Source organism: Chiloscyllium plagiosum, chromosome 5 (genome assembly GCF_004010195.1).
Source record: "Chiloscyllium plagiosum isolate BGI_BamShark_2017 chromosome 5, ASM401019v2, whole genome shotgun sequence".
Classification (NCBI taxonomy): domain Eukaryota; kingdom Metazoa; phylum Chordata; class Chondrichthyes; order Orectolobiformes; family Hemiscylliidae; genus Chiloscyllium; species Chiloscyllium plagiosum.
The window spans coordinates 105181391-105204851 of record NC_057714.1 but is presented as its reverse complement, the minus strand read 5'-3'; the positions used below and the strand labels follow the sequence as shown (position 1 = coordinate 105204851).

At 43.9% G+C, this 23461-nt stretch overlaps 1 protein-coding gene across 6 annotated transcripts in view; it reads left to right on the top strand.

The window, feature by feature from the left end:
• dpp6a (dipeptidyl-peptidase 6a) overlaps window positions 1–23461 on the top strand; it is a 1472261-nt gene that overhangs the window by 892222 nt on the left and 556578 nt on the right. For all 6 annotated transcript variants that reach the window (XM_043690726.1, XM_043690728.1, XM_043690729.1 and 3 more), the window contains exon 2: window positions 7171–7285. In XM_043690726.1, coding sequence (XP_043546661.1) covers window positions 7171–7285 — 115 coding nt within the window. The remainder of the gene's footprint in view (window positions 1–7170; window positions 7286–23461) is intronic.

Below are 23461 nucleotides of genomic sequence, written 5' to 3'. Positions count from 1 at the left end.
GGAGATCAGAACTGAAAATGTGTTGCTGGAAAAGCGCAGCAGGTCAGGCAGCATCCAAGGAGGAGGAGAATCGACGTTTCGGGCATAAGCCCTTGCTGTGTGGAATGCTCTGCCCCAGAAGGCAGTGGAGGCCCAGTCTCTGGATTCATTTAAGAAAGAGTTGGATAGAGCTCTCAAAGATAGTGGAATCAAGGGTTATGGAGATAAGGCAGGAACAGGATACTGATTAAGGATGATCAGCCATGATCATATTGAATGGTGGTGCAGGCTCGAAGGGCAGAATGGCCTACTCCTGCACCTATTGTCTATTATTCTGGAGACCTGGGTTCAAATCCTGTCACGGCAGATGGTGGAATTTGAATTCAATAAAGAATCTGGAATTGAAAATTTAATGATAACTGTGTATTGATTGTCAGGAAAAGCACATCTGGTTTGCTCGTGTCCTTTAGGGATGGAAATCTGCCATCTTTACCTGGTCTGGCCAACATACGACTCCAGACCCACAGTAATGTCGTTGACTCTTGATTGCCCTCTGGGCGGTAAATGCTGCCTGAGCCAGTGATGCCCTCGTTCCCTTGAATAAATAAAGCAATACACAGCTGTTGAATTGATTATGACCCCGTTCCTTTGAAGAATAAAAATGAAGCTGGCTGAAGCCCACCAAATTAATCAGCTTTCTGTTTCTTGCTGGTTGATCGTTAGTGCTGTCAGTTTGTGGCCTAGTATAGAAACAGACTGGTTTCTATCTTCATTGGTGATTCTATGGAATGCATCAAGACAGCATGTTATCCAAAAGTAATTGGTACGTTTTGAGAGATTGCTTTTACAAACTTTCGGAAATGAAAAAGAAATGGTTCTGTCATCCTGCACAGCTCTTTTGTTGCTAGTTCCTCATGAGGCTAAACAAAAAAGGACTCTTGTTGGCAACTCACTAATTAGTACGTATTGTTCCTCATTTGTCAACTTCGATTACCCAAGTCAGCTCTAGTTCCGTTAAGTTGCTGTCTTCCATAGTTATGGTGAAAAAGTGATAATACATTGGAGGAGAGTCTTGTATTTCCATAGGTGTGAAAGTTCCTAACCTTCCATAAGTTGATTAATAGGAATCAATAAAGTGATATTTTTAATAAAAGGGGATATTTGTTTGAGATCGTCAATGGTGACGAGCTTGTATGGTATTTAGGGTATGTTCATGACTATACTGCAGTTCAATTTTAACATTAGTTGATGTATCAAAGGATGAGATTTGAGAGAGCACACTGTAATGATCATGGATCATGACCCTGAATCACCGATGGATGTACTGAACTTTTAATTACAATTTGTGTTATTTTTACAAAGGATAAATAGCCATAGGATTGCTACAGATGTAAATTCACTTGGCTGGAGAGGAATTCTGGAATGTTGTACCTATGAACAGGCAGGGAATATTCAAATGGAAAGACTAAAAAGGAGGTAATGAGAGACTGACTATAAAACCCTCTCAGCAGAAGGGCCAACTCCTGCAAACAAGTTTGTGTTTTGTCCTTCCAGTGAAACGCAAAAGTAATGGAGTTAAAAGTGAGCTTCATCCCTGGTCTGTGTGTTATAGAGTCATAGAGTCAAAGAGATGTGCAGCAACCTGTCTATGCCGACCAGATATCCCAACCCAATCTAGTCCCACCTGCCAGCACCCGGCACATATCCCTGCAAACCCTTCCTATTCATATACCCATCCAAATGCCTTTTAAATGTTGCAATTGTACTAGCCTCCACCACTTCCTCTGGCAGCTCATTCCATACACACCCCACCCTCTATGTGAAAACGTTACTCCTTAGGTCTCTTTTATATCTTTGCCCTCTCACCCTAAACCTATGCCCTCTCGTTCTGGACTCTCCGACACCAGGGAAAAGACTTTGTCTATTTATCCTACCCATGCCCCACATGATTTTATAAACCTCTATAAGGTCACCCCTCAGCCTCCGACATTCCAGGGAAAGCAATCCTAGCTAATTCAACCTCTCCCTATAGCTCAAATCCTCCAACCCTGGCAACATCCTTGTAAATCTTTTCTGAACCCTTTCAAGTTTCACAACATCTTTCCGATAGGAAGGAGACCAGAATTCCACATAATATTCCAAAAATGGCCTAACCAATGTCCTGTACTGCTGCAACATAACCTCCCAACTCCTGTACTTAATACTCTGACCAATAAAGGAAGTTATAGTGTCATAGCGAGTCATAGAGTCATAGAGAAAAAGTCTGCATCTACACTCATCCCGCTCTCCAGCACTTCCCCCATAACACTGAATATTATGACACTTCAAGCGCTCTTCCATGTACTTGGAAAAGGTTGTGAAGTTTACCACCTCTCTTACTCCTCCACAGGCAGTGCATTCCAGATTCCTGCCATCCTCCGGGTAAAAAGGTGTAACCTTACCTCAGTACAAACTTACCTCAAGGCAACCTTTCCTCATTGCAACCTCACCTCATTACAAACTTACCTCATGACAACCCTACCTCATTACAACCCTACCTCATTACAAACTTAACAATATCCTCCATTTGTAACCTTCATTGTATTTTCTCAGTGCTAATTAAAATAAGAAATATTATAGTAAAAATAGTGGCTTGTATATTAATAGTATTGTATTACAATGTGTGCAGTGTAAATGCATGAACGCACTGACTGCAGCTGCTCATCACCTCTGGTCATTTCTCGTTCTTTAATTTTCTTCAAAGTCTTAATTGCCCGACACAAAAAATACATTTTGATAGTGAGCTGAAGGAACAGCCATTTGACACAATAAGTGCAGTATCCCTATATTTCAGAGGCAAGAATCAGGCATTTGTAACACAACGGGATCATCAACCTATCAGTCAAACAGTGAAAACGCACTCCAAACCATCATATATTATGTTACATGACAACAATTTAGGGAAAAGGGTTAAAGGTCAATTAAGAGGAGTGTTGATTGAAAACAATGTCATGTCCTTGCAGTGCTTGTATTTCATTCACAGTCAGTCTGGAAAGTTGTTAAATATATGAAGAAATAATATACATACACCTTTATGCACGCACACACATACATACGTTCGTAAGAAATAAACTCAATGGATATAAAGGATAGTGCAGGTTGTGAACAGGTTCCATTTTGGAGTCTGTCTTCAATTTTGTGTGCCATCTGGAACCCAATGCAGAACAATTTAGATGTTGGATCTTTAAAGTTATGGCTTGAATGAAGTATGAGGGTTCATAAGTCAGACATCTATGACCCCCTGTGTAAGTATTGAAACCTGAAGACCATAAGACATAGGAGGAGAAGTAGGCCATTCAGCCCATCGAGTCTGCTCTGCCGTTCCGTGAGATCATGGCTGATCTGATTTTTTTTAGATTAGATTAGATTACAGTGTGGAAACAGGCCCTTCGGCCCAACAAGTCCACACCGACCCGCCGAAGCGAAACCCACCCATACCCCTACATTTACCCCTTACCTAACACTACAGGCAATTTAGTATGGCCAATTCACCTGACCCTGCACATCTTTGGATGGTGGGAGGAAACCGGAGCACCGGAGGAAACCCACGCAGACACGGGGAGAATGTGCAAACTCCACACAGTCAGTCGCCTGAGGCGGGAATTGAACCCGGGTCTCTGGTGCTGTGAGGCAGCAGTGCTAACCACTGTGCCACCGTGCCGCCCACAATCCTTGATTATCCACAACTCCACTTTCCTCCCTTTTCCCTCTAAGTGCTGATTGCCTTACTGATTATAAATCTGTCTCTATCAGCCTTGTTGATACTTCATGGCACAGCCATCTATGGTAAAGAATTCCACAGATTCACTACCCTCTGAAAGAAGAAATGCCTCCTTGTCTCCAGATTAAACGTGTGACTGCTCATTCTGAGATTATACCTTCTGGTCCAAGACTCTCCCATGAGGGAAAACAACCTTTCCACAACTATCCTGTCAAGTCCCTGAAGAAGTACTGTATTCATTTGCATTGTTTTGTGCCAGTGGGTTTTAGTTAAAAGGAATTCATTGTCTATTTTATTCAATCTGAATTCCGTCAAGGGGGTGGTGGTGAGGATTGCTTTGGAGATCTGACGGCCTGCTGTTGGATTTCAACTGTTAGTGCAGTGCAAATCATTCTCATACGTCTAATAGCTGTTGCTGCCTTTCAAATGAAAGGAAAATTGGAAGATGCGGGGCTGGTATTTCTCAACTGCCTCTTCATGTGAAAGCACACAAATTCATGTTCCACTGTACCACACTGTTTTCCACATCTTATTCTGATAACCATAGGAGCAGAAGTAGGCCATCACGTCTGCTCCACCATTCCATCAGATCATGGCGGATCTGATAATCCCCAGTTCTACTTTTTGGCCTTGCATCCTCAAACTTTTATTCCCTGATTGGTTAAATATCTATCTTTCTCACCTTTGAAAATACCTAATGACCTGACCATGATATGTTGCCCAGATCATGCAATTATGCATGGTTTTAAAAACAAACTCTGAGGTTGCAAAATATCCACTTCCTGAACTAATGTGAGAGGTAGCAGCTCCAGCTCTTAGTTCCAATTCCAGAAATAGGCTATCGGCTTAATTTAACATAAGAACAGATCTTACAAGCATCTCAAGACATATATCAGCAGCAAAATTCTTCAAGGAGATGTAGATGCAAAAGCAATCTCCAGCTGTTTATTAAAAAAACCTGGCCTCTATGTTTCATGGTTTAAAATAAGCAACTTAATTCTGATTCTCTTTATACTCACTTCAGGGCAATTAGGGATGGGCAATAAGTACTGACATTGTTGGGGTCACCAATATTCTGTGAAAGAATTAAAACTGAATCTCAGAACCATGACGTGGCTTATTTCTTCTTATAGAATCACAGAGTCATACAACATGGAAACAGACCTTTCGGTCCAACCAGTCCACGCCAAACATAATCCCAAACTAAACTAGTCCTACCCACCTGGTACTGGCCCATATCCCTCCAAACCTTTCCTGTTCAAGTATCTATCCAAATGTCTTTTATACAATGTAATTGTGCCCACATCCACCACTTCCTCAGGAAGTTCATTCCCTGGGAATCACTTTCTGTGTAAAAAAAGTTGCCTCTCATGTCTTTTTTAAATCTCTCTCCTCCCACCTTAAAATGCAGCCTTTCAACCTCAAAACATTCAAACATGTAGGTGCCTACTTTACAAGTACCTGTTTTACATTGTCTGCCTCAGTCTGGGTGGCGTTTCTGACCATGGCACTTGACCCCTCACCTCCATTTCTCAATTTGAACCAAAGTAACAAAATAGAGCTAACAGAGATATCTTCTTCAACACTGTGCTTACTACAATTCTTATTTTTCCAATGTCACTTATGAATGCAAAAGAAGTAGAAAAATTAAATAAGATTCAAAACGCTTCCGGCCATCTTGTTAGATATGGTTGGTCGATCAGGTGAATAGCTTATTCAAGAAAATAGTGGTCCTATAAATAGTGTGCAAGGATCAAAAAAAGCACAAATGTTTTTATTTCTAATTCACACAGTAAGGGTCTCTGATAGATTGTGATTGCTGATATAAATTCACTTATTTGGCTCCTTCTAAAAGGTGACCCTTGTTGTCCACCTCACCTTATAAAATAGTTTTACAGCTGCCAAGATACAGTAACAGTGTAAAAATGATGATAAATGCATTACTAGTGCACTTTAGAGGTTATTTCACACTTTGTATTTCCCATTAAACTCCACCAGCTAGGTTAAGTATAATAGCATCTTGGGACACTGCAGACAAGTGAGACAGCTGGTGTATTCTGTGGAGTTCAACAAAGGTCAGGAGCAAAGCAGCAGGAAAATGAGACTATTTAATTTAGACTGCTAAAATAGTACTATTTTACACTGAATATTAAGGCAAGCTCCAAAGGAAGACAGCTTGGAGGTGCAAACTGATAAAGCTGTCTGAATCTTTAGGGAAATGGATGCCACCAGAGATTTCACTGACCTTGGGTAATAGAAAGGACATGTATGTTTTTGTGTGTGTGTCCACGTCCATGTCCATGTGTGTGTCAGTTCTTCCGTGTGTGTGTGTGTGTGTGTATCAGGTCAATCTCCATTGTCCTGATACACACACATTGAATGTCCCCCGCCATTCAATTTCCTGTTGTTCATCTCCATCCAGGCTTACAGAAACAGAAAACTACAGTGAGATGGGATAATTAGAGGGAGCAGAATGGAAAGAGAGAACAGCCAAAGTGGTATATTTTGCAACATCAAGCTTGAAAGATCTGAATTTGTTGCAGAGTGTTAAGTCTGGGAAATAATATTGGGCACTGCACAAACAGCTTGATGTGAATCAATAGGCAGGAACAGTGATGGAAATCAGCTTTCACAGTCCATCAAGCATGACATGCCAGCCACTGGCAGTGCCACCACTAGCCAAGCACCCAAACGAAATGCCCACAAACTATAGCTAATCCTGATATGGGACTTGGGGTGTTAGCTCATGGAGGATAATGGGTAGTTGAGGTGAGGACTGCTCTTCACATCACAGGAACATGTCTGTTCTTCCTGGATCCACAAGAACTGGTGAACAATCAAACCCTAACAGGTTCCTTCAGCTAGTGTCACACACCTTTTTTACATACATCAGGTGACTGACGTGTTTTGGCCTCTGCTTGTGATCTTGAAAACAAAAAAGGGTCCAACATTGAATGGTAGGACTAACAAAGATAGCATGGTAGCACAGTGGTTAGCACTGGTATCCCGCAGCACCAGGGATCCACTGGTGTTCCAGCTTCGGCAGACTGTGTAGAGGTTGCACATTCTCCCTGTGTCTGCGTAGGTTTCCTCCCACAATCCAAAGATGTGCAGGTTTGGAGGATCAATCACGCAGTGGTGGTTAGGGATGTGCAGGCTAGGTGGCTTAGCCATGTGGAATTATGGGATAGGATGTGATGGTCTTTGGATGGTCAATGGGCCGAATAGTTTCTTTCTGCAAGATGAAGATTCGATGAACCGCTGTAACATTTCATCCTCTGTAAAACTGGCCTTCTTTTTGCTGATTGCCAAAATAAATTTACCTGGTTATGTTTGCTTTTAATTTTAATGTTAACCGTGTAATCATCTGGTGCAAATGAGCAATGTGTTTCTCTTTCATCATTCATTGATTATATTCTTTCCTTTGACAGGAGCTGGTGGGGAGTAACCCTCCTCAGAGAAACTGGAAAGGAATTGCAATCGCACTTCTGGTCATCCTGGTTATCTGCTCACTGATTGTTACTTCGGTTATCCTTCTTACTGAACGTAAGCAACTTCATGATTTAATTTCTCTGAAAGAATTTAACAGTTTGGAACCAAAATATTGGATCACATGGAACTCATCATTTACATGATGACCAGATGGCCAAATTGGGAGGAGTAGAGTGGTGCTGGAAAAGCACAGCAGGTCAGGCAGCATCCGAGGAGCAGGAAAATCGATGTTTCGGGCAAAAGCCCTTCATCAGCCTTACCTGCTCTGACCTGCAATGCTTTTCCAGCACTACTCTTATCTTGACTCTTATCTCCAGCATCTGCAGTACCCACTTTTGCCACATTGGGAGGAGTACGCAAGTCTCTTTTAAACTTTTTTCATGGCATCTGGGGATTGAAGACCAGTATTTGTGGCCCATCCATAATTGATGTGATTTAGATTTGATTTATTATTATCGCATGTACTTAGGTACAGTCAAACGTTTTGTTTTGCGTGCAGTTCAGGCAGATCATACCGCATTAAGTGTATTCGAGCGAGGAATTCAGGTCTTTCGGCCCACAATGTTGTGCCGAGGATTGTTCCTAATCGAAAATAAAATAACCTAACCGATGCAACCCTCAATTCACTGCTGTCCATGTGCATATCCAGCAGTTGCTTAAATGTCCCTAATGACTCTGCTTCCACCACCACCGCTGGCAACGCATTCCATGCGTTCACAAATCTCTGTATAAAGAACCTACCTCTGACGTCTCCTCTATACGTTCCCCATAATATCTTAAAACTATGACCCCTTGTGCCGGACAATCCTCCCCTGGGAAAAGGTCTCTGGCTGTTGACTCTATCCATACTTCTCATTACCTTGTATACCTCAATCAGGTCACCACTCTTCCTCCTTCTCTCCAAAGAGAAAAGTCCAAACTTAGTCAACCTCTCTTCTTAAGACAAGCCCTCCAGTCCAGGTAACATTCTGGTAAACCTTCTTTGCACCCTCTCCAAAGCCTCCGTATCTTTTCTATAATAGGGCACCCAGAACTTGAGATAATATTCCAAGTGCGGTCTCACCAGGGTCTTGTAGAACTGCAGAAAAACCTCACGGCTCTTAAACTTGAACCCCCTCTTAATGAAAGTGAGAACACCATATGCTTTCCAAATAACCCTATCCACTTGGATGGCAACTTTGAGGCATCTATGCACTTGAATACCAAGACTCCTCTGTTCCTCCACACTGCCAAGAATCCTGTCTTTAATCTTATATTCAGCATTCAAATTTGACCTTCCAAAATGCATCACTTCGCATTTATCCAGGTTGAACTCCATCTGCCATTTCTCAGCCCAGCTCTGCATCCTGTCTATATTGAGCTGCAGCCTGCAATACCCCTCGATACTATCAACGGCACCTCCAAACTTTGTATCATCGGCAAATTTACCAACCCACTCCTCAACCTCCTCATCCAAGTCATTTATAAAAACTACAAAGAGCAGAGGCCCAAGAACAGAGCCCTGCGGGACACCACTCAACACTGTCATCCAGGCAGAATACTTTCCATCTACAACCACTCTCTGCCTTCTGTCAGCCAACCAATTCTGAATCAGGATAGCCAAATCTCCTTGTATCCCATGCCTCCTGATTTTATGAATGAGCCTACCATGGGGAACCTTATCAAATGCCTTGCTGAAGTCCATATACACCACATCCACTGCTCGAAATTTGTCGACCTGTCTTGCCACCTCCTCAAAGAACTCAATAAGATTTGCGAGGCATCACCTGCCCCTCACAAAGCCATGCCGACTGCCTTTAATCACGCTATGATTTTCCAAATAGCCATAAATCCTATCCCTCAGAATTCTTTCCAAAACCTTGCTGATCACAGATGTAAAACTGACTGGTCTGTATTTGCTAGGGATTTCTCTATTCCCCTTCTTGAAATGAGGAGCAACATTCGCCTTCCTCCAGTCCTCGGGTATTACTCCCATGGAGAGTGAGGAGGCCAGTAGCTTAGCAGCCTCCTTTCTCGCTTCCTGGAGCAACCTAGTATAAATCTGGTGCACAAAGAGTGAGATCAACATTAAACTTAAAATTTGAGGGGTCATTTCAAAAGTCCAATAACAACATGGAAGAAGCTGATCTTGAATCTACTCAGGTGTATACAGAAGAGGATGGAAGAGCATATAATTGAGGTGGGAGGAGTCTTTGATTATGTGGGAAACATGGGTGGACTTAATGGATGGAAGGTTGGTTATCATGATGGGCTGGGCTGCCTTCACAATTCTCTTGTGGTTTCTTGCAGTCTTGGGAAAAGCAGTTGACAAACCACACAGTGATGCATCCAGATAGGATGCTTTCTATGGTTCATCTGTAAAAATTAGTAAGCTTGTCCTGGACTAGGTGGTTTTGAACTGCCTCTTGAATTACTGCGGTCCTGGGCTAGTATTCCTGGGCCTAATGTTCTTTTTGATACTCACACAGAACTGCAGATGCTGGAAATTCAGAACAAAAACAACGAGTGCTGGAGAAACTCCACAGGTCTGGCAGCACCTGTAGAGAGAAAAACTGAGTTAATATTTCGAGTCCAGTTACCCTTTATCAGAACGCACTCAATTTGCTGGGCTCTGTTTTCCTGTTTACAAATACTGGCAGACCTGCCAAGTTTCTCCAATAATCTTTGTTTTTGTTTGAATGTCCCGTGGACTTGGGTTTGAATGGCAGATGGTGAAATGTAAATTCAGTAAATATCTGGAATTAAAAAGCTAGATTGCTGACAACCATGTAGCCATTGTCATAAAATTCTGTTTGGTTCATTGAAGCCATTTAGGGATAGAAGTCTGCCATCCTTACTTGGTCTGGTTTACAGGTAACTCCAGACTCACAGAAAGGTGGTTGATTATTAACTGCCTTCCAAAATGGCCTAGCAGTGTGAAAGTGCTATGAATAAGTAACAACATACTGCATGAGCAAATGGTTTTTAGAATGGTGCAGAGTTCCAAAGAACCAGTGGAAGATTGATGGACTTCGAATCTAACAACTTTCGGTTTTATATTGACATCAAACACCTCATTGATCCCGGTGCTAAATTTGTGGGATGCTTTCTCTTTTGTGCAAATCCATAGAATCTCTGCAGTGTGGAAGTAGGCCATTCAGCCCATCGAGTCCACACTATGAGAATGCTTGTATGGGCGGTCAAGGCCATCTATAGAAGGCAATGATCAAGAAATCCAATGGGGAATTTAAAATGAACATCTTTACCCAGAGAGTGGTGAGAATGTGAAATTCCTTGGCACAGGGCGTGGTTGCAGGAATAAAATGGATGCATCTCAGAGGAGGTTAGAATCGCACATGTAGGAGAAAGGAAGATTCGATTGCGATAATCAATTCAGATGAGCGAAGATGGAAGGAAGCTGGTGTGAAGCATAGGCATCAGCTAGGTAAATGCATCAAATAGTCAGTTTCTGTGCCATAGGTCCTGTGTAAATCTATGTGACTCTGTGGTTAACACTGTAGGGACCTGGTTTCAGTCTACTCTTGGGTGACTGTGTGGAGTTTGCACATTCTCACTGTGTCTGTGCAAGTTTCTTCCCACAGTCCACAGGTGTGCAGTTTAGGTGGATTGGCTATGTTACATTGTTCCTGGTGTCCAGGGATATGCAGGCTTGGTGGCTTGGCCATGGGAAATGCAGGGGTAGGTAGGGGAGTGGGTGTGGGAGGGATGCTCTTTGCAGGGGTGGTGTGAACTCAATGGGCATACTGGTCTGCTTCCACACTGTAGATGATTCCATGTATAAAATAAATTACTTTTCAGCACCGTGACAATCGTTATGTTGACCAAGACTGTAGCGTCTATGAAGAGCAAAGATAAATGACTGTAAAGAAGAATTGTTCTGGTTGTTATATATAAAAAGCAAAAATATGTCTCAAGATGCCCAAATTGTCGCAGCCAAGGAATCATTTTGGTAAAAATTGTATTTTGGTCAAACAAACAAGGCAGGACTTATACAGTTAATGGTAGGGCTCTGGGTCCTGTTGTTGAACAGAGAGACAGAGGGGTTCAGGTATATATTTCTTTGAAATTTGCATCACTGGTGGGCAGGGTGGTTAAGAAGACGTTGAGCATACTTGCCTTCATTGATCAGACCATTGAATACAGGAGTTGTGATGTCACACTGAGTTTGTGCAGGACTTTAGTGAGGCCACTTTTGGGGTACTGTGTACAATTCTGGTCACCCTGCTATAGGAAGGATATTATCAAATTGGAGAGGGTTCAGAAAAGATTTACCAGAGTGTTGCCTGTAGAGGGTTTGAGTTACAAGAAGAGGCTGGATAGGCTGGAACCTTTTTCACCAGAGCGTAGGAGATTGAGGGGGTGACTTTATTGAGGATTATGAAATCATGAGGGGCATAAATAAGGTGAATAGCAAAAGGTCTTTTCCTTAGGGTGGGGGAGTTCAAAACTAGGGGGCATATTTTTAAGAAGAGAAAGATTTAAAAGGGATCTGAGGGACAACTTTTTCACGCAGAGAGTGGTTCATGTGTGGAATGAACTGCCAGAGGAAGTGGAACATGCAGGTGCACTTGCAACATTTAAAAAACATTTGGATAGGTGTGTGAATAGGAACGGTTTAGAGGGATATGGGCCAAATGCAGGCATTTTTGATTTTGATCGAATTTGACGAGATGGGATTGAAGGGTCAGTTTCTGTGTTGTGTGGCTCTATGACTCTATGAATCATTCCTTAATGTGTAGTCATGTGTAGCATGTATGGTAGTTAGTGAACACACAGCAGTGCTCCTTACACACAGCAGGGAGGTTCATGACCAGCTTTGTCTGGGTGAGGGCTCAGCAGAGCTTCTCTGCTGCTCTTTGAGTAGTATCACAAGGCACTGAACAAACAGACAGGATACTGGTTTAATGTCTCAAATGCACACATTCCTTCATCTTTTCTTCAAATCCTGAAGCAGGCTCAGGACTCATGATATTTTGTAAATGTGTTACTGCTGAGCCAAACTGAGTTTTATTTCGAATGCATTCGCGACATGACTAGAGACAACTGAAGCAATTTTCTCTCCCTGCTTTTTCCTCCTCTCCTCTTTATAGGATCTTGAGAATCTTTCGGAAATGTTCTTTATTTGTGGTGTGATGAAGTGTCAGCATTTCTGAGAACACAGGATCCTCAGCAGTTATGCACCACAAAGTCCATCTCGCAGCGATGAGATGAAGTCCCAATATCCCATTTCAAATGTTAATCGTTAGCAAGGGCATAAGGAGAAACTACTACTGGACCTTATACACCCTCTGGAGATGGCAGATTGCCCCAGTTTAAAGACTCGTCTGAAAGATAGCACTGGTAGTCTGCACTTCACTGAAGAGCCAGTGTAGATTTTGAGTTCGAGTTACTGGGAGTGGGTTTGAACCCAGAGCCTTCTGATTCCGAGGCATAATTGCTCTATCGCTGCACTAATGCTGACTTCTAATCCAGTTTGCTACAAAATTGTAGGTTCAGGCTGAAGCTGTGATATTTGTTTGCAAAAGCACTTCACAGAAATTTCCATTCAGTCCGTCATGTCTGCACCAGCTCTAGACTAGTTTCCTGCCTTTTCACCAAATCACTGCACACACTTCAATTCAAATAACCATCCAATACCCTCTCAAATGCCTCAATTGAACCTGCTTCCACCACATTTCCAATCAATACATTCCATACCCTAACCAGTCACTGTGTGAAAAGTGTGAAATTGCTTCATTTGCACATCATTTTAAATCTGTATTCACTCATTCTTGTTTCTTTTACAATGAAAACAGATTCACCCTATCTACTCATTCCTGTCCATTCATGAGTTTAAAAACCTCAATCAGATTTTCTCTTCATCTTTTTCTCTCCAGGGAGAGCAGTCCCAACTTCTGAAATCTATCCTCACAGCTGAGGCGTCTCAAACCTGGAACCATGTTAGTAAATGGTTTCTTCACTCTGCACACTGTGGGTGGCATGGTGGCTCAGTGGTTAGCACTACTGCCTCACAGCAGCAGGAACCTGGGTTCAATTCCTGCAGTGGGTTACTATCTGTGTGGAGTTTGCATATTCTCACCGTGTTTGTGTGGGCTTGCTTGGTTTCCTCCCGCAATCTAAAGATGTGCAGGTTAGATGAATTGGCCATTGCTAAACTACCCGAAGTGTTTAGGGGAATGGGTTACTCTTTAGATGGTTGGTGTTGTCTTGTTGGGCCTATTTCCATCCTGCAGAGAATCTAATCTACTCTCTCTCCCTCCAATAATGCTCCACTATCTTTCCAATTATGTGATGCCCATAACTGTTCACAGTACTCCAGCTGAGGCTGAACAAGTTCTGATTTAAAGTTCTAAACTGGAGTAAGGCCAACTTTGACGGTGTGAGGCAAGAACTTTCGAAAGTTGATTCAGGGAGCCATTCACAGGCAAAGGGAAAGTGCAAAGTGAGGGGCCTTTAAAATGAGATAATGAGAGTTCAGAGACAGTATGCTCCCGTTAGGGTGAAGGGCAAAGCTGTGAGCTTAGGCAATGCTGAATGACTGGAGAAATTGAGACTCTGGTCAAGATAAAAGAAGGTGGTATATGTCAGGTATAGACAGCTGGGATTGAGTGAATCCTTTGATGAATAATAAAGGCAGTAGGAGTATACGTAAGATGGAAATCAAGAGGGCAAAAAATCTTTGTCAAATAGGTTAAGGAGAATCCAAACAGATTCTACAGTTACATTAAGGGAAGAAGAGTAACTAGGGAGAGAATAGGGGAGATCCTTTAAAGATCAGCAGGGCCATCTATGTGTGGAACCACAGGAGATAGGTGAGACACTAAACATGTATTTCATGTCAGTATTTACAGTGGAGAAGGGTACAGAAGCTAGAGAACTTGGGAAATAAATGGTAATATCTTGGAAAGTGTCCAGATTACAGAACAGAAGGTGCTAGAGATCTTAAAACACATAAAGGTGGATAAATCCCAGGGACCAAATCAGGTATATCCCAGAACTTTGTGCAAAGCTGGGGAAGAGATTATTGGACCTCTTGCTGAGATATTTGTGTCAATGATAGCCATGTGTGAGGTGCCAGAAGACTGGAAGTTGGATAACATGGTGCCACTATTTAAGAAAGGCGATGAAGAAAAGCCAGGGAATTATAGACTGTTGTGCCTGATATTAGTGGTGGGGAAGTTGGAGGGATTCTGAGGAACAGAACTTATATGTATTTTGGAAAGGCAAGGACTGATTAGGGATAGTCACATGGCATTGTGCATTGGAAATCATGTCTCACTAACCTGATAGATTTTTCTGAAGAAGTGACAAAGAAGATTGATGAAGGCAAAGGCAATATAAACTTCAGCAAGATGTTGGATAAGATTCTGTATGGAAGACTGTAGCAAGGTTAGATTGCATGGAATATCTAATTAGATACAAAATTGGTTGAAGGTAGGAAACAAAAGATGGTGGTAAAAGGTTGTTTTCCAGACTGGAGGCCTATGGACAGTGGTGTGCTGCAAGGATCCATGATGGGTTCAGCCTTTATGTCATTTATATAAATGATTTGGATGTGAACCTAGGAGGTATGGTTCATAAATTTGCAGATGACACCAAAATTGGTGGTGTTGTGGACAGTGAAGAGTACAACAGAACCTTGATCAGATGGGCCAATGGGCCAAGGACTGGCAGATAGAGTTTAATTCAGATAAATGTGAAGCGTTGCATTTTAGTAAGGCTATCATTACACAGCTAATAGTAGGGCCTTGGGGAGTGTTCTGAATGAAGGGACCTACGGGTGCAGGTGCATAATTCCTTGAAAGTGAAATCATAGGTAGTCAGGGTAGTGAAGAAGGTGTTTGGTACGCTTGTCTTCATTAGTCAGTGCATTGACTATAGGAGTTGGGATCTCACGTTGCAGCTGTACAAGACATTGGTAAGGTCAGTTTTAGAATTCTGGTCTCCCTGCTTTGGAAGGACGTTGTTAAACTGTTTTTTTAATATATTCATTTGTGGGATGAGGGCATTGCTGGTTGACCAGCATTGTTTTGCCTATCTCTAGTTGCTCTTGAGAAGATGGTAGTGAGCTGTGGGTTGACCCACAATGCCATTTGGGAGGGAATTCGAGGATTTGACACAGCGACACTGAAGGAATGACAATATATTTCTAAGTAAGGATGGCGAGTGGCTTGGAAGGGAACTTGAATGTTTTGGTGTTCCCCTGTATCTGCTACCTTGTCTTTCTAGATAGAAGTGGTCATGGTTTTGGAAGGTACTGTTTGAGGATCTATGATGAATTTCTGCAGTGCGTTTTGTAGACAGTACACAGTGCTGCTGCGGAGTGTTGGTGGTGAAGGGAGTGAATGCTTGTGGATATAGTGCCAATCAAGCAGGCTGCTTTGTCCGAGATGGTGTAAAGGTTCTTGAGTGTTGTTGGAGTTGCACTCAATTGGGCAAGTGGGGAGTATTCCATTATATTCCTGACATGTGCCTTGTAGATGGATCCTGACCAAAATGTCGACTCTCGTGCTGTTCTGATGCTGCTTGATCTGCTATGCTTTTTCCAGCTCCACACTTTATCGACTCTGACTTTCCAGCATCTGAAGTCCTCACTATCTCCTTGTAGATGGTGGGCAGGTTTTAGGGAGTCAGGAGGTAAATAACTTATCACAATATTCCTAGCCTCTGACCTGAAATCATTGGCAAATCTCCCCACTTATGACTTTATGATGGTGGAAAAGTTATTGATGAAGCAGCTGAAGCTGGTTGGGCCTAGGACACTATCCTGAAGAACTCCTGCAGAGATGTCCTGTATGACTGACCTCCCACAACCACAGTCATCTTCCTGATGAAGGGCTCCTGCCCAGAATGTCGATTTTCCTGCTCCTTGAATGCTGCCTGACCTGCTGTGCTTTTCCAGCACCACTCTAATCTTGACTCTAATCTCCAGCATCTGCAGTCCTCACTTTCGCCCAGTCACTGAAGAGTTTACCAGTACACATTGATTTCAGTTTCATTAGGGCTCCTTAAATAGTCACATGCAGCCTTGACATCAGTGGCTATCACTCTTGCCTCACCTCTGGAATGCAGCTGTTTTGTCCAAATTTGACCCAAGGCTGTAATGAGGTAGGAGCTGAGTGGGCCTGGCAGAACCCAAACTGGGCATCACTGAGCAGGTTATTGGTGAGCAGGTGCTGCTTGATAGTGCTGTTGATGACACCTTCCACACTTTACTGAGTAGACTGATGGGGCAGTAATTGGCTGGGTCGTATTTGTCCTGCTTTTTTCTGTACAAGACATAACCTGGGCAATTTTGCATGTTGTTGAGTAGATGCCAGTGTTGTGACCGTACTGGAACAGCTTGGCTAGGGGAGTGGCAAGTTCTGGAGCACAAGCTTTTGGTACTATTGCTGGAATGTTGTCAGGAGCCATTGCCCCTGCAGTATCCGGAGTCTCCAACTGTTTCTTGATATCACGTGGAGTGAATCGAATTGGCTGAAGACTAGTGTCCGTAATGCTGGAGAACCACTGGAGGAGACCAGGATGGACTATCCACTCGGTACTTCTGGCTGAAAATTGCATTTTGCGCTGATGTGCTATGCTCTTGCATCATTGAGGATGGGGATATTTGTGGAGCCTCCTTCTCCAGTGAGTTGTTTAATTGTCCATCACCATTCCCAACTGGAAGTGGCAGGACTGCAAGAGCTTAGATCTGATCCATTGGTTGTGAGATGGCTTAGCCTGTCTATCACTTGCTGTTTATGCTGTTTGATACACAAGTAGTCCTGTTTGGGGACTTCACCAGGTTGACACCTCAGCTCACTGGAGGCTGAGGGGTGACCTTTTTGAGGTTGAAAAACCATAAGAGGCAGGGAGAGGGTGAATAGCCAAAGGTCTTTTTCCTCAGGGTAGGTGAGTCCAGAACTAGAGGGCATAGATTTTAGGTGAAAGGGGAAAGATTTAAAAGGGACCTGAGGAGTAGTCTTATCACACAGAGGGTGGTGTGTGTATGGAATAAGCTGCCAGAGGAAGTGGTGGAGGCTGGTACAATTCCAACATTTAAAAGGCATCTGGATGAGTACATGAATAGGAAGAGTTTAGAGGGATTTGGGCCAAATTATGGCAAGTGAGGCTCGATCAGTTTGGGATACCCAGTCAGCATGGATGAGTTGGATCAAAGAGTCTGCTTCCGTGCTGTACGCCTGTAGACTCTAAATGTTCTCTACAAATTCAACATCACTTCCTTGCTCTTTTACTTTATGCCCCTGTGAATAAAGCCAGGAAAAGTGTCTGCTTTTTTTAACTTCTCTGTGCATCTCTCTCCACCTTCAATAATCTGTGCACATAACACACTCAGGGGTGTCTGCTCCTGCACCCCCTTTAGAATTGTACCCCTCAATTTATATTGTCTGTCAGTGTTCAAAGTGCATCAACATACTCTTCGTAGGAGCAAATTACTGCAGATGCTGGAATCTGGTGAAGAGTCATCTGGACACGAAACATTAGCTTGCTCTCTCTCTACGGATGCTGTGATTTTCTTTGTTTTCACCACACACTTCCCAGCATTGATTTGGACTGTACGCATTATCCAAATACTTGCATTTTGTTTTTGATCTTCGAATAACTCCTTCTGATACTGACACAAAGGGTGATGCTGTCGAAATTTCAGTCTTCAGCATAACAATGGGAGAAGAACACAAAAGAATGTTGAACTCACAGCATATTTACACCTCCAGAAATATTGAATAAGTGTTTTGGCAAGGTTCTGTTGTCACATTAATGAATTGTGTTCTAACAGTGTTATGAAAACAAAAAGCAAATGAACCAGTGCGAGGCTCAAACTTTCACATTGAACGTTGTGTTCAACACCGTCAAAGTAAACAGTGGCTGAGAGACAACAGTACAAAATAAAACACTTATCAGTTGCTTTCCAATAACCCACCACTGCACTAGATTAAATGCTACAGTTATGAGACGTGCTGCAGATATTTGTAAAAAATAAGTTTGGGGACAGCATAAACGAGGCAGCATAAAAGTGGCATGTTCTTTTAACAACTTAAAGTAAGTTTGTCTTTTTTTTCCCACCCAGTTAAATCATCATAAAATTGAAGCAGCTCTGCAACTATATGTGGATTGATACTGGGTGGTAAAAGTTGGCTTATGGTATCGCAAGAAACTCCTACGATTTTGATTGTGCCATCTGCATATTCTTTCTGCTCCGACCTGCCATCAGATTTTCACAGCTAGCACCACTGAAGTCAGAAAGCCCAGCATTTCTGTATCCTCTGTTATGAACACCTCAAAAACGTAAACTGGGATTTTCCATTCTGGAGCTGAACTACAGAGATAGTCGTCATAGATGGCATCATGTCTGCCATGGCTTCTGGCGAGTTCTGTCACAAGATCACTTTTTTTATATTCAGTTGTGGGACACGGGCGTCACTGGCTGGCCAGCATTGATACCCATCCCTATTTGCCCTTGAGCAGGTGATGGTGAGATGCCTTCTTGAATCGCTGCAGTCCACTTCCTGTGGGTTGGCCCACAATGCCGGTAGGGAGGGAATTCCAGGATTTTGACTCAATGACTGTGAAGGAATAGCGGAATATTTCCAAATCAGGGTAGTGAATAGCTTGGAGGCAAACTTGCAGGTTGTGGTGTTTCCAAGTACTTGCTGCCCTTGTCCTTCTAGATGGAAATAGTCATGGGTTTGGAAGGTGTTGTCTAAGGATCTTCAGTGAATTTCTGCATGGTGGGTAGACTTTGGGGTGTCAGGAGGTGAGTTACTTGCTACAGTATCCCTAGTCTCTGACCTGCTCTTGTAACTGCTGTGTTTATGTGGTGAGTCCAGTTGAGCTTCTAGTCAATGGTAACCCCAAGGATGTTGCCAGTGGGGGATTCAGTGATGGGTCATACCATTGAATGTCAAGGGGCGGTGGTTAGAATGGCTCTTATTAGCGATGGTCATTGCCTGGCATTTGTGTGGTGTGAATGTTGCTTGCCACTTGTCTGCCCAAGCCTGGATATTGTCCAGATGTTGTTGTATTTGAGCATGGACTGCTTCAGTATCTGAGGAGTTGCGAACAGTACTGGATGCTGTGCTTCAGTGTTCTGCCCTTCAGCTTATTTCAGTTGCAAGCAAAGTACTGTGGTATTCTAAAGACAATTGAGTAAAAATCTGGAATTACTCAATGGCGACCATGTGACCACAGTTGATTGTTGTAAAATCCTATCTGGTTCACTAATGGTCCTTTTGGGAAGAAAGTCTGACACCCTGACCTGGGCCGATGGCCAGTCCACCTAACTTGACTGTGGGAGAAGACTGGAGCACCTAGAGGAAACCTACGCAGACACAGTGAGAATGTGAAAAATCCATACAGACCAAGAGTGATATCGAACCCGTGTCCCTGGTGGAGTGAGGCAGCAGTGCTAACCACTGAGCCACCATGCCACCCAAAATCCAGTCTGGAGCAAGTCTAGTCTTGTGCCACTGGAGAGTTTGACATGGGAGACGCTGGTGAGCATCATAGTTGCCTGCTCTTCCCAGAAGTGCAACGACTTTCACATTTCCCTCTCATTAAGCGTGCTGTTTGTTCACCATTGAATTCTCTTCTCAAGCAGTCAACAGCTCCCCAAAGAGAAGTAGTCCCTGTGGCCCTTCAGTCCAAGTATCTCTGAGGATGAAGCTTATGGTGTGTCAGAGAACTCACTCACCAACACAGGAGCAGTCAATTGTGAGACTGCTGCATGGTCGATTCAACATGCCTCATTGACTGAGTCCTGGGTGGGTCCCTTTGCTCAAGTGGATTCAAGGACACAGGCTGGTGATCACATGACTGGCACCAGCCCATAGATGGTGGAGCAAGATATGTCTGAGGTCCCTGAGACTCACAGGATTGCTAGAGACCAGGAGGCTGCTCAGGCCCATGGTGGAAATATACCTCTGAACTCAGCCATAACTAACATACTTGGGGATAGTGGGGTCAGCGTCATTATTGTGGGAGGTATGTTTTTTATTATTATTCATTCATAGGATGAAGGCATCGCTGACTAGGCCAGCATTTATTGCCCATTCCTAATTGCCCCAGAGAGCGGGTTAAAGTAAACCACGACACTGTGGGTATGGAGTCACATGTAGGCCAGACCCGATAAGGATGGCACCCTAAAGGGTGTTAGTGAACCAGGTGGGTTTTTCCCAGCAGTTCGCAATGAATTCATGTGGCATAGTGTTAATGTAACATGACACATTATCCAGAGCCCAAGTCTAAAGTCTTGAGGACATGGGTTCAAATCCCATTGTGGCAGGGTGGTGAAATTTGAATTAATTAAAAAAATTAAATGAAATTAGTGATCATGCAACCACTGTCGATTGTTATAAAAACCCACCTGGTTAGGTAATATCCTCAGGGATGGAATTCTGCCTTCTTTACCTGGTCTGGCCTACAGCCTGACATTCATATAATTGACTCCTAACTGTCTTTGGGCAGTTCAAGATGACCAACAAATGCTGGCTGAGCCGGTGATGTCCACAGCCCATGAACAGATTTTAGAAATTGGTCAGTCATGGTCCTGGATGCTCAGTCACAGAGGATGTGCAGCCATTGGGATGATACAATGTGGGATCCTAGTATTTCACAGGACTGTAAAGAATGACAGGGCAGAATAGGAGTAATCACATCGAGTAGGATGTCACGGATGTGAGGAGCCTTCCTCAGGTTGAGTTTTCCCTGATTCGACGTACCTTTATCGGAGGGGGTCACCCAGCACATTGCAGTCCACAGTGAGCCCCTCTTCGTGGGAGTACTCAGTATGTTGCAGATACTGAGCTGCAACATTAACACAGAACTCAGGTTCCTGCTCAAAGTTATCATGTTACAAGCAGGGAGAAGAACTTTGCTGTAACTCAAAATTTAACTGCAAAACAAAACCGTTGCCAATCAATGAGAACTGTTGAATTGGACATGCAGTGACCTCCCAGTCAACTTCTCCATAGCAAGCAGCAGGAAAAGAAACATTTGTTGGTCATCTTGAACTGCCCAAAGACAGTTAGGAATCAATTATATGAATGTTAGTGGGCGGCATGGTGGCACAGTGGTTAGCACTGCTGCCTCACAGCGCCTGAGACCTGGGTTCAATTCCCGCCTCAGGCGACTGTGTGGAGTTTGCACGTTCTCCCTGTGTCTGCGTGGGTTTCCTCCGGGTGCTCCGGTTTCCTCCCACCGTCCAAAGATGTGCAGGTCAGGTGAATTGGTCATGCTAAAATTGCCCGTAGTGTTAGGTAAGGGGTAAATGTAGGGGTATGGGTGGGTTGCACTTCGGCAGGTCGGTGTGGACTTGTTGGGCCGAAGGGCCTGTTTCCACACTGTAATGTAATGTAATGTAATCTAATCTAAAAAAAAACATGTACATGTAGCTCAGTACCCCTGGAAGTGGGAGTTATGAAGTTCTTTTTATTCACTTGTGGGATGTGGGCATTGCTGAGTGTGCCAGCATTTATTGCCTGTCCCAGGTCGTCATATCATTTTCTGGTGTATCAGATTTAGTGAGAGAGAGGGCCCTCCACAACCATCTCAGCACCTTCAACGTTAGCTTCTTCCTCAGAGGAGACCTCCCCCTCCTCTATCTCGGTGTCCTTTATGGAGTCAGGCCATGGATGGTACAGCAAATGATGAAGTTGGGCACTATATCTGGAGTGTATGGCATTGCACTCCCTGACTGATTCAGGCAGCTCTGATTCACATCTTTAGGAACCTTAATGGTCTGCTCTATAACTGTCCTGAGGAAAGGAGGTGAAGCACTGAATCTCTCCCCCGGGACAGTCTGTGTGTGTCCAAGAGCTGTCATAAGTCAACAGTCCTCTCCTGTGTGTGCCGAAGATGGCTGAAAGATACCTGTGAGTGTTCCACAATATCAGCATTCTGACAGCTGCCTGGGTAACAGACCCGCATTCCCTGCCTGGCGTGGTCACAGATGATCTGCACATTGATGGAATGGAAGCCTTTCCCTGTCCATGAAGGCAGCTGCTCACCAGTAGGATGTTCCGTGGAACCCTGACTGCCTGACTCACAGCCTCAGGCACTAGGTGAGTCTGAGCAAACAGAGGATCACTGACCTTCCATCTACATTTATGACAGGATGCCTGTGAGATTCAGAAGATTGAGAGACTGCACAAATTCACCAAGACCCCTCAGAGAGCACTTTCCAACCTGCAACCACCTCCATCTAGAAAGACAAGGGCAGCAAATACATAGGAACAGCACCACCTTCGAGTTCCCCTCCAAGCCATTCACCATCCTGATTTGGGAATATATTGCCATTCCTTCACTGTCGCTGGGTCAATATCCTGGTTTCTCTCCCTTATGAAATAGCGGATCTACCTACAGCACATCAGAAGGCTCGAAGCTGAACCTGTCTAATGTGGCCTTGGGATGAAGGTCCAGGCAGCAGCCCCACCTCCACTGCCCCATACCCCCGATAGCCTCCAGCTCTTGCGCTGTGTGGCAGTAACATTCCACTATGATTCCAGAACATGCATTTGTTCAAGATGATAAGCTTGTACCAATAGGGAAGATGATAGGCTTGCACCAAAAGGGAAGATGATAGGCTTGCACCAATAGGGAAGATGATAGGATTGCACCAATAGGGAAGATGATAGGCTTGCACCAGTAGGGAAGATGATAGGCTTGCACCAATAGGGAAGATGATAGGCTTGCACCAGAAGGGAAGATGATGAGTTTGTACCAATAGGGAAGATGATAGGCTTGCACTAATAGGGAAGATGATAGGCTTGCACCAATAGGGAAGCTTCTCGATTGCTGTCTCCTCCCTTGCTGTATTGCTTGCTGTTTGCAAGAGAGGAGAAAGTGAGGACTGCAGATGCTGGAGATCAGAGCTGAAAAATGTGTGGCGGGAAAAGCGCAGCAGGTGAAGGTGCCGGGAGTGGAGGTTGGATTGGTGGGGGGTGTGGACCTGACGAGGGAGTCATCCCCCATCACGAAGGCCTCAAAGCCCTCTGCTTCTTCCTTTCCTGCCGAACCAACCAGTACCCTTCCACTGACACCCTCCTTCGACTGACTGAACTGGTCCTCACTCTGAACAACTTCTCTTTCCAATCCTCCAAACCAAAGGAATAGCCATGGGCACCCGCATGGGCCCCAGCGATGCCTGCCTCTTCGTCGGATATGTGGAACAGTCCATCTTCCGCAGCTACACTGGCACCACCCCCACCTTTTCCTCCGCTACATCGATGA